The following is a 12415-nucleotide window of genomic DNA, read 5'->3' on the forward strand; positions in this document are numbered from 1 at the left end:
CTCTGAAGAGCAAACTAGTCATAGGTGTTCTATTCGGCAAAAATGATAATGTAGCTTTTGTACTGTCACTGTAATATTAGACACACGTAAGGCACATGGTTTGCATCACAATGTGGTGAACATTTCATGATTCCACTCTTCCCCTGTGGATGTTCATATATGCCAATACTATTCCTCATCTGTGAACAAGAAAAACAAGCATTGCAAGCAGTACAGAATGCCATCTGTTCATGTATTAATGTCTGTAAGGCAATGCTCATATTGCCTTACTGCACTGGGTCGTGTTAATAATACATCCTGACTTATGTTTCTAGTTCTTCTGCATGAAAAACTGTAGACGACCAAATAGGCATCAAGAACCTTTCTTTAGGAGGAAGATGTTACTGAAAATCAATGAATAAATCACCTTTATCAAGCCACAGAGATTTTATAAACTGTCCCTCCCCCCTCTCTCTCTCCCTCCCTCCCTCCCTCTCCCCCCCCCTCTGTATATGTTGTTTTGATTCTTATCTAAATCTTTTTGAGCTTAACACACTAGTGATGGTATCTCTCCCAATGCTATATGCAGAAATAGTTGCACTAAAGCTTGACAGGGTTCAGGACTCTTAAGATTCTGATAAATTGTCAGCCTCTAATTTTGCAGTTTATTTTATAGTAACACAAATTACATATATGCTTTAAAAATAAGCTTTCAAATCAATATTTTGAGTAGTGTAATGTGAGTATTATATTTTCAGTTATCCTGCCACAGTAGAACTTAAAAAATGGTTCTAAAACTTCTGTTTACTTTGTAGCATCTCTTTTGTGAGAAGGGAGGACTAACAATAATTGTAACAATTAGCAATAGCACATCTAGTTTGTGGAATTTAATCCAAAGGCATTAGACTCCCTCTAAACAGCATTGATTAGTTATCATAATACCTTTCTTGCTGCAGAACAGATAAGTTGCTCTCATCTACATTTTCACTATACCTGGGAAGGTTATAGAGTGAGTTATGACCTGAGATCTTTAATTCCATTATAACACCATGCAAAGCAAATTGGGCATAATTCTCATTTGGAGCTTTGTTACTACAAAATTGTTCTATTCCTTTTTCATCTCCTAGCAGAGACTACCCTCTATTGGAATGAAAAGGAAAATCAAGTCTACTATATTATTCAATTTATCTAAGATTATGATAGCTACTATAGATATTAAACATACATTTTCAAATTTTACAATTTTAACCTTTCTTTGTTCTTGTTACCATTTATTTAAGCCACATAGCAATAAACACAACTTCTGATTTACCCTTTCCTTTCTTCTAAGCTAAGAAATGTTTCCACTTTTTGTTAACTTTTTTTTAAGAGCAATAATCTTTTTATTTGCAAACAATAATGCTGAAAAAAATACTTGCCTTTGTTATTCCAGGATCTTTCTGTAAATAAACACATTTCAGTTAAGCCTTAGTAAAGGCTTGAGAGGGTTAGTGTTATTAATATATAATCTGTACCTATGACTGTATCTATTTTTAAGTATATAATCTCATTAAATTTTATAAAATTGCAATCCGAAACATTTGTGATTTTTAGTGGTGGAAAGCTATACTATTACTATAACAAAACAAAATGACTGCATACATTAAGAGCAATGCTTGCTGTACTTTATCTCCTTTCCAGTTTTAACATGTAAATTTAAACAGTCTCAGAAAGATATTTGTATTTTATTTTGATTATTAAAATGGAAGACTCTTTTAGAAGTGTTTTCTGTCCTTTCCTTGTAGTTACCGCTGTTTGGCACTTTTGTACTGGAAAATGTTTCGACTCAAAAGAGACCATGCTGTAAAATATTCAAAAGCTCTCATTGAGTATTTCAAGGTATGTTCCTATTCTGACCACCCCCAGCCATGAAAGCTTACAGAATGACTTTGCACCAGTCCATCACTTTCAATCCAGCCTACCTCTCCTTAGTTGTGTTTGTAGTGGAGGAAATTGAAAACAGGGATGCTATGCTGCCATCTTGAGTCTTGGAGGAAAGGCAGGATGTAAATATAAGAGATAAACAAATTGCTATGTATTGTTTTACTGTTACATTTTCTTTCAATATTTTTTGTTTTATCATTTGTTTGGTATTGTAACTAGAAATTGCACTGAGTACTAAATAAATATTTTTATCCATATCATAATTTAAGATGTGCATTCTGCATATGGATTTTAAAGCTTTTGCTCTGTTTCTCTCCATATTCTGCACTAGATGCTTATTTCAATTTTTTGTATTTTTTTTTATGTCTCCAGAATTCATCTAAAGTTGTTCAGGCACCATCTACCTGGAATATTAATGCAAAGTAAGTTTACTATTTTGTGTCCTAATATGCTCCTTGCCTTCCAGACCAAAGCATTTCAGATGGATGCACTTTGTTGGGGAAGCTATGTAATACTAAATGATCATTCAGCCATTAATGCTCACAGCAGTTCCATTTCTGGGCATTTTAAGATAATGTTTCATTGTTGCTGCTAATCTTTGTTTATGGTAACTCGTTGTCAATAAAAAAAGAAGCACTTTGCAGCTTATTTTGCTAAAAAAAATAAAGGTAATTTGAATGAAATGTGAAGATTACTTCACGCATTTCTAAGCACGAAGCCTTGGTCTGCTATGGAAGGCTTCCTCAATCTGGAGTCCTCCAGTTGTGTTGCGCTACAACTCCCATCATCCCCAGGCAATCCTTAATTTGACAGGCTGGAAAGTATGATCCAATTTTGAAAATATCTACCATATTCATATTTTATATATGTAATAAATATGCAAATTTAATTTACCAGTTGTCTAAGCAAAATAAAATGTTAAAAGACTGATGTCTGCAACCTGAAAGCTGTCTTTCTGGTAGCCTCAATTCATCTGTCCTCCTTTATATCCTGAAACAACATTAACTACATGTTGAAAAGTACAGGGGGAGAGCCAAATTTATCTTAAAGCAGTTCATAGGCTAAACATGTGTAAAATTCTAAACTGGATGCATTCTTAACATAACTTTTTTTACTGCTATTGTGTATTAGTAATATTGTTGAATTGACTGTTCCAGGTGTACAGGAACTCCTCCCATATCACCCAGTCTGTCTCCGCTGAGCTCAGTTGGGAGCACCGGAGCTCCTTCCCCTTCCTCCATCATCAGCATTCCTCAGCGAATACACCAGATGGCAGCCAACCATGTTAGTATCACTAACAGCATCTTACACAGTTACGACTACTGGGAGATGGCTGACAATGTTGCCAAGGAAAACCAAGGTTTGTGATAAGAAACAGTTTGTTGAAAAGCTAAAATGTTATTTTAACCAGAGTTTAAGTCTGGCAATCTGAAATCCCACCTTTGCTGATAAAGCAGACTTAGGTCCCCACCTAATCCTGATATGGCTTCTTATCTTGGAGGTTCCTCCCAAAGCTTCAGAGCTAACCTCTAATATTGTAACATAAGCAAGAAAGGAATCCCTTTGCAGCACAAATCTTAAATTTCCCAGGACTACAGCAGAAGTGGGCAGTCCATGAGTTACATTTTGTTTCAGCACATGAATATTGTCTGGCATCTTCTATATCTCAAAGTGAACGTTTCACTCCCATATGCTTCTAGAAGCCTATACAAGTCCTAGAGTGCTGCATTGTCCTTGAGAAAGTAAGTCTAGTGTTATGTCCTGGGCAGCAGGCACAGGCTTCAGCGATTGGCCCAGGCAGACCAGCCTTTGCAAATGATTGGCCAGCAAGGTATTGTGCTGCCTGAGACAAGAAAGGCTGCTTCCAGCCTTTGCAATGATTGGCCAGCAAGATATTGTGCAGGGGGGCTATAAAAAGGGGCCACACCATTTTAAAATCTGTTCTGTTGGTGTTGCAATAAAGGAGACTGTTGGAACTCGTTGCTTTGTCTCAATGCCTCTTTTCCTGAACAGAATATTGGCGATGAAGGTGGGATGCCTGCAAGGCAAACAGATTAAGCTGACTCACCACAGGGGGGCTTGCAGCTTGGAGAAGTATGGCTCCTGGAGATTGACTTAGCCTGCCAGCACTGAGACGCTGGAGGTGAGCTCAGAAAAGGGGGGCCCTTCTCAATTCTTGCAGCAAGAGGCGTGGACGAAGTTCCTGGGCTGAAATGATGGCAAAGATAGGCCGGCTTTCAGAATTTGATACAGCTCACCCAGAATGCTGGAGCTCATATGTGGCCCGGGTGGAGAAGTACCTCCGGGTGAATCAAATTTGTGAAGATGACTTCAAAGCTGCCACGCTGCTGTGTGGGAGGGGGCAAGACACCTTCGAGATTGCGGAGAATCTGGTCACCCCAGCACCACTGGAATCAATCACCTACACAGAATTGAAGAGGATGCTTCGAGAACATTTTGAACCCAAGCTCTCAGTGATTGTCTGGTGACACGCGTTCCAGCAGAGGGACCAGAGGCCTGGTGAGTCTGCAGCAGAGTTTGTTGCGGCCTTGCGACAAGCAGCTAGGCCCTGCGAATTCAAAGACTTGGAAGAGAGACTGAGGGATTGGCTGGTCTGTGGCCTGCGAAGCCAGGAGTTGCAGCAGAAGCTCTTCATGAAGGAAGGCCTCACGTTCCAAGATGCCCTGAGGGAAGTTTCAGCCGAAGAAGCAGCAGGTGGAGCTGTGAAGGCTTTGCGGCTCTCCAAGCTCCCGCAAGTTCCAGCCACCATCCATCAAGAGGTTGCTCACGAAGAATCCGAACAGGATCCAGAATTGGAAGTGGACCGGCTGCATCAGACTCCAGGGAGAAGGCCTCATGGAGGGCAGGCCCAGCCAGCATCATCCCCTCGGTGCATCGGGTGTGGAGGCCGCCATCGCCACACAGACTGCTGTTTCCACTCTGCCATCTGCAGGGCCTGTGGGAGGCAAGGCCACATTGCCTCCATCTGTTTGGGTCGCCAGAAGGAACGTTACCCAGAAGAATTGCCTCAGAAAGGTACCAGGGTCCCCAGCCAGAACAGGGTGGGCTTCTGCGCGTCATGTAGGAGCGTTTTTGGAACGGGGGTCCACAGGCTACTTAGGAAGAAGCTTAGGAAGAAGCTTCACATCAACGTGAAGTTGCAAGGGGTCCCCTTGTCGAGCTGGACACTGGGTCTGCTCTATCGATCATCTCCTTAGACACCTTTAACAAGGTCTGCAGCAGAAGCGGCCTACAGGTGAAACTCAGGCGGTCAAACCTCATCCTCACAGATTTCCAAAATTCCAGAGTCAACATGAGGGTGGAGGCCACTCTCAAGGTGCAGCGTAGGAATTTTGAGGGGCTACTGGATGTAGTTGTGGTTGGGGGAGACCATACGAGTCTCATTGGACTCGACTGGTTTGAGGCCCTGGGAATTCAGGTGACTGGAATACACAGTGTGCAAACAACAGGCCTGGCTGGGGTCTGCAAGGAGTTTGCAGATGTGTTTAGTCCAGAACTTGGCTCCTACAAAGGCCCTCCTATTTCTCTGAGGCTAGACCCAGCCATAGCCCCCATTAGAATCAAGCCACGCAGGGTGCCCTTTGCCTTAAAGGGAAAAATAGATGCAGAGCTGGATAAACTAATTCAGCAGGGTATCTTAGAGCCTGTGGACAGTAGTCCATGGGAAACGCCCATAGTTACGCCACTGAAGGCCAATGGTGAAGTCCGAATCTGTGCGGACTACAAGTGCACGCTTAACAAAGCGCTGCAGCAGCATTCATACCCAGTACCAGTGGTCAGTCACATTCTAGCCTCCCTCAAGGGGGGGCAGATCTTTGCTAAGCTTGATCTGGCTCAGGCCTATCAACAATTGCCAGTTGATGAGGAAACGGCTAAGGCCGAAACTATAGTGACTCACAGGGAGGCATTCAGGGTAAAAAGATTGCAATTTGGGGTAAACGTGGCCCGTGGCATCCTCCAGAGTATAATGGAGCGAACACTCCGAAATATCCCTGGCGTTTGCCCGTACTTTGACAATGTCCTCATCGCTGGGGACTCAGCTGACAATTTAGCCAAAAGGCTGAGAGCCGTTTTGCTACGTTTCCGCCAAGCGGGGCTGAAGCTTAAGCAAGACAAGTACAAGATCGGTGTTACCTCCATGGAGTTTCTAGGATTCCGCATTGATGCTCAGGGCATCCACCCTGCAGAATCCAAACTGCAAACAACTCAGCAGGCCCCAAGTCTCAAATCCAAGGGCGAACTTCAGGCCTTTCTGGGACTGCTAAATTTTTACCACTCATTCCTTCCTCACAAGGCTGCAGTGGCTGAGCCATTACACCGGCTCTTGGACAAACAGTCCCCGTGGCAGTGGACACAAGCACATGAAAAGAGCTTCAAAGAGGTCAAGGCCTTGCTCTCTTCAAATGCGGTCCTCGCGCACTTCAATGAGAACTTACCAGTGTGCATCGCCTGTGATGCGTACCCTCATGGGACTGGGGCTGTGTTAAGTCACTTGAAGGCTGATGGAACGCAAGTCCCAATAGCATACTACTCGAGAACCCTATCATCAGCTGAACGCAATTATGCACAGATAGATAGGGAAGCCTTAGCCATAGTGGCTGGCATAAAGAAGTTCCATGACTTCGTATATGGCCACCACTTCACGGTCTTTACAGACCATAAGCCACTGTTGGGGTTGTTCACAATGAACAAACAAACCCCACACATAATATCCCCCCGAATACTGAGGTGGTCTATCTTCCTGTCTGCATATGACCATACACTGGTTCACAAGCCAGGCAAAGAAATGGGTCATGCAGATGGTCTCAGCAGGTTGCCATTACAGCAGATAGAGGCAGATCCAGCACCTGCCAATCGCATCCTGTCTATTCAGGACTTGCCTGAATCTCCCCTCTGTGCTAGGGATGTGGCAGCAGAAACAGCCACTGATCACACGCTAACATGCGTGCTGACTTGGGCGTTGTCTGGATGGCCTGACACATGTCCAGGCTCAGAATTCCAGAGCTTCTGGTAGAGGAAGCATGAGATTTCCACCTTCAAGGGGTGTGTCCTATAGGGTAGCCTATAGGGTAGTAATCCCAACCTCATTGAGGACTAGAGTCCTGCAGTCTCTGCATGAGGGACATCCGGGAATAGTCCGGATGAAGGCGTTAGCGCGCAGCCATCTTTGGTGGCCTGAGCTCGACAAAGATGTCGAGGCCCAGGTCCACAGGTGCACTGTCTGTCAACAGTCAAGGCCAGAGATGCCCCAGGCCCCAGTTCATAGGTGGGAAGAGACTCATACCCCATGGTCGAGGGTTCATATCGACTACGCTGGGCCCTTTCAGGGGCAATTCTTCTTAATTCTCGTGGACAGCCATTCCAAGTGGCTAGAGGTCATGCCTGTCTCCTCCACTACCACTGCTAGGACCATCCAGGTGCTGAGAGGGATCTTTGCCGCACATGGACTTCCCGATGACCTTGTCTCCGACAACGGGCCCCAATTCACGTCGTTTGAGTTCAAGGAGTTCCTCCAGGCCAACATGATCCGGCATGCCACATCGGCACCATTCCATCCAGCTTCCAACAGCCAGGCTGAATGCATGGTGCGCACAACCAAGGATGCCTTAAAGAGGATCACTCACGGGACCTGGCATCACAGGCTAGCGAACTTTCTTCTGTGCCACTGCACCACACCTTGCACAGCTACTGGAAAGAGCCCAGCTGAACCGCTGGGGTCACCGCCTCATCACGAAACTGGACAGATTGCACCCAGACCGGGTGGCTTCACAGGTGTCACAGCCTTGGGCACCTAGGAGACTACAAGTGGGAGATCCGGTCTGGGCAAGGAACTATGGACCAGGACATATCTGGGTCACAGCAGTGGTATGCAAGGTCTCTGGGCCGCTGTCATACGAAGTGGCCTTGGACGATGGTCGTGTGATCCAACGTCACATTGACCAACTGCACTGGAGGCTTCCCAGCAACTCTTCCGCTCCTAGCTCTGCTCTTGGGGGGGGGAGGAGGACCACAATTACGATTGTGGACCATGGTCTCTCCAACATCCCCAGGCTTCAGCTATTGCTCCAAACAGGGAGTCCGCAGAAAGGGGGTTCGCCATGGAGGCAGCTCCGGCCTCCGGCATTCAGGCCACTCCAGCTGCTGGTCTAGGGTTCAAGGGACAGTGCTCCCAAGAGAAGTCCAGTGGGGACTTGGGGAATTCCATCCCACCACTGGAATTGGGAAATTCTACCCCCCCCCCAAGGAACCCTGGCTTGGATTTAGCAGATCCAGCCAGTCAGCAGCTGGATGGGTCCCCTGGGCCTTTGGGGCAACAAAGTCCTGGTCTGCCTAGCCTGGCAGGCGAGCTGGCAGGCCAGGCACACACACCAGCCATGAGAAGATCAGGGCGGGCCAGAGGTCCTCCCAAATACTTACAAGACTATGTACGGTCCTTGTCAGTTCATGGGCAGGCTTGGTAGTCTGGGTTAAGTAATGCAGCCAAGGGGAGTGGGAAGCATGGCGATAGCAAGACTGTAGTGTTGTGTATATATAGATGCAATGTACGCAATGTAATGGAGTGTTGGAGTATTTAAAATAATAAGTGTGCCTTATTATTTTAGCCAAGGGGGGAGGGGTGTTATGTCCTGGGCCGGCAGGCACAGGCTGCAGCGATTGGCCCAGGCAGACCATGTGGATGCCCAGAGACAAGAAAGGCTGCTTCCAGCCTTTGCAATGATTGGCCAGCAAGGTATTGTGCTGCCTGGGACAAGAAAGGCTGCTTCTAGCCTTTGCAATGATTGGCCAGCAAGGTATTGTGAGGAGGGCTATAAAAGGGGGCCACACCATTTTAAAATCTGTTCTGTTGGTGTTGTAATAAAGGAGACTGTTGGAACTCGTTGCTTTGTCTCAGTGCCTCTTTTCCTGAACAGAACATCTAGCATTTGCACCAACTGGCCTCCTAGATCACATCCTTTCTGCACTCTTAATATTGGCTGAAACTGAGCATGCTGGTGTATAGAAGCAAAACCTAGAAAGGGACATTGATGGACAAGAAGGAGGGACCAAAATGAGAGGGTAGAGAAATGTTTCCCGTTGTTGGTTTATAGTTAAGCAAAATCATGACAATAGCTTTGCTATTTCTCAGTAAAAGTGTTCAGTGTGTGCCTTGATTAAACCTTTGAGTATCAGTTAATGTTTGATTACAGTACTTTCATAAAATACTATCTGCTTGATATTTCCAAATCAATGAAATGCTGTTGCACAGCAAGGATTAATGAGTCTCATTTATTGTTTTCTTTCCTAGATTTCTTTAATGATTTGGATACACTGATGGGAGCTATCACATTGCACAGCTCTATGGAGCATCTGGTTCAATATACACAGCAAGGCCTGGACTGGATAAGGTGTAGTGCTCAGTTATCCCCATGATGATTCTCCTCACCTGGATACTAAACTCACAGTATGGATAATTCAGTTATTCTAGACACTGTGCTACAGAAATGTTCAACTGCAGCATTGCTTCAAACACAATGTGAATATTGTGTTAACATTGGACAATATTGTTTCAGAAAGCAAGGTCTGTGTATATTATGCAAATTTGTCTTTTCTGAGCCATTGTTCTTTTAATTATCTCTAAATATCACTTCCTTAGGAAGAAAATTAAGCATAGCTACATTAGAAAAACTTTCTCAAATACAGATACACACTCCTCCAATATTTAGAAAGCCAAACCTTAATTTTATGGATTGATTTATTCAAATGAAATGTAGTACCTGTTGCTAGTAATCTCATAGAGCAATTTTTCTCAGTATCAATAGATCTCTATGTCACGTTTATAAAGAGGGGCTTAATGAATGATTAAGGACAGCCTCCATGACAAATTCTGGGTAGAATAAAACATTCTGTATTTTACATTTTAAAAGGAACTAGTGGCCATTGACTTTGCCAGGCAATACTTTGGATACCAGTTTGCTTGCAGACTGACTCACCTTCTTCCCATCATCTTATTAAATAGTAGGCTTGAAATTGGGAGCATTAGCAATTTTGGCGCTCCAGCATAAATTGCCTTCAAATATGCATTTTTCTACAGATTTGTGGGACATATGATATCAGAAAAATGATGCAACATTGAAATTATAAGTATGTCTGTTACTTGCAACTCTGAAACAATTATCCTTGTGAGTGAAACAGTATGTAAAGCATCTCCAGATTAAAATTCTGTAGCACCATTACGAGCTTGATCAAACTATAAGTTGCCCCCTGTCCATCCTCATGATGGATCCAAGTGCACAGAGAAGGACTGCAACCTTTTGTGCTCTTAAACAGCAGCAATGTTCAGTATTTATTCTTGAAAACTTGTTTTTTATAAACCCAGATTATACTTTTGCAAATAGTTTATTAAGCACAAACGTATTTTTAAAGAGTAGAAAAAGGAAGAGTGATTGTATGCATCAGAACAAAACTTTGTGAAAGTGTTAATTTGTATGTAGAATAGCATTTCAAAGCCAGCTATAGCTGATTCTGCCCAAATCCAAAGCAAAAGAGCATTTTATTATACCGTTTAAAATAACAGCTTATTTGTAATATGTTTCCCTTTTACTGTATCTAGCAATTACATTCAGTTCTTCTATTTTGCAGAAAACTGCTTTATTATCATGCTCTTCGACACATCAGAGGGCTCTATTAAGACTGATTCATCTGCGGCACCTGATGGATCCACTTGGATTCCAGAAAGTGCTTGGAGAAATCTCTGAATCTTTGGTGGACAGGTCATCCAAGGCTTTGGTCCCTTCCTGGAATGAGGGAACTTCACTGGCCTTAGATAAGGATTGCACCAAAAAGCCACTTGATACACACTGATCTTAGTGAGCTCTTTGGTTTTCATTTTCAGATGCTCTGAAAAATGAAGCATTAAAAGAGACACCTAAAGCCTACTTGAGAAAGACAGAGAATAGATCCAATCAAACACTTTTACAAGCCTATATTAGAACTTAGGTTGTGGCACTAAGGGTGGCAAAATGTAATTATTTTCTGCACTTATTGCATTTACAGAATGCAATCTAGTGGTCTTTTGTAAAATGATTACAGAGTTTTCTATAAAGTGAAAGAAAAGCATTCTGAAGATGCATATTTCTGGGACTGTCCTTCTCCTTTTGTTTTCTAGTAAGTAACCAATAAAATTTGACAAAGTTAGCACACACTATGTTGTAGCTGTGAAATTTTGTCACCTTGCCATAGGTACAACTTATTTATAGCTGTGCTAGTCCAGTACAATGGCATTCCTACTAAAGTTTGAATAGCTTTGACCCCATTGGGCTTCTATAATCAATGAAAAATTGGCTTTTCAGAATTCACTAGTAGTCTTTCCTGATTGTTTAGTCATTTAGAATTGGTTATTTTCCATAACATATGATCAGGCAGCATTATGATCTGTTTTGTTACTTCTATTGCTTTTTTATGGTTCTTTCAACCTTAATATTATAAATCCATCTTTGGAGATTAAGGTGATCAAGAGTACATATTTCAGGATCCTCTGTTAAAAGAGGCTTATAGCAGATTCTTATGCTAGGTTCCTAAAATACCAAGTTCTGGAATAATTGAGTAAATTATGTGCTGATTATTGAAAAGTATAGAAAGAATTGACATTAATTTATATAAGTAGTTAAGTATCATATAAATTATAAATAAGTTATGTCAAAAAAGGATAAACGCAAGACTATAATTAGGCAAATAAAATAAGGCTTTAAAATGATAGAAAATTATTGCACATTATATACCCATTCTTGATTTAAGAACAAATATAGGAGAAGATGTAGATCTGCAAATAAAAAATAATTTATAGAACTGCTTCCTTAATAGCAGACATGTCAAACACAAGGCCCGGGGGCCAGATGCGGCCCACAAAATAGTTTCATGCGGCCCGCGAAGCCATCCTGGAAACAGTGAGGGAACGGCCCCTGCTGCCTTGGCCCTGGCCCAGGCCGGCCGGGAGCCAATGTACAATTTTGTGGTGGCCATCTATGCTGAAACGAATTCAGTCTTAGCTCCACAAGGCTGTCCAGAAACAGCGAGGAACCAGCCCCTGCTGTGTTGGCGCCGCCCCCTGGGTGTATGCTGGGGAGGTGTCACCCTTTGTGAGGAATGAAGAAATGGACCATGCCTTGGCACTTGCCCCGGTCCCACCCCCTTCTGCCAGAGACGCTCAGATCTGTCCCACTCCTACCCAGGCCCCCACAGGCACCCTTGACACGAATGATGTAGAGCTGGCCATGCCCACCTAGTAGGCCACATCCATTCCAACCACACCCATCCAGTAGGTCGCACCCACCCTGGCCACACCCACCTGGCCCCCCAAGGGCAACCGCAATGCTGATGCGGCCCTCAATGAGATTGAGTTTGACACCCCTGTTCAATAGAATCATCAGTAACAAGGATTGAAAAGGACCTTAGAAGTCATCTAGTACAATCTTCTATCCAATGTAGGAATATATTATTATAGCATCCCAAGCCA

General features: G+C 43.5%; 1 protein-coding gene across 1 annotated transcript in view; it reads left to right on the plus strand.

Annotated features, from left to right (window-relative positions):
• Positions 1–11831, plus strand: part of LOC120306773 (AF4/FMR2 family member 3-like) — a 251296-nt gene extending 239465 nt beyond the window's left edge. Inside the window, exons 15-18 of the mRNA XM_039340579.1 lie at positions 1764–1857; positions 2275–2324; positions 3060–3262; positions 9209–11831. Coding sequence (XP_039196513.1) covers positions 1764–1857; positions 2275–2324; positions 3060–3262; positions 9209–9333 — 472 coding nt within the window. The 3' untranslated portion in view covers positions 9334–11831. The remainder of the gene's footprint in view (positions 1–1763; positions 1858–2274; positions 2325–3059; positions 3263–9208) is intronic.
• Positions 11832–12415: the final 584 nt, after the last annotated feature.

This window comes from Crotalus tigris, unplaced genomic scaffold (genome assembly GCF_016545835.1).
Source record: "Crotalus tigris isolate CLP2741 ecotype Arizona unplaced genomic scaffold, ASM1654583v1 scf7180000017753.6788120, whole genome shotgun sequence".
In the NCBI taxonomy this organism is placed as follows: domain Eukaryota; kingdom Metazoa; phylum Chordata; class Lepidosauria; order Squamata; family Viperidae; genus Crotalus; species Crotalus tigris.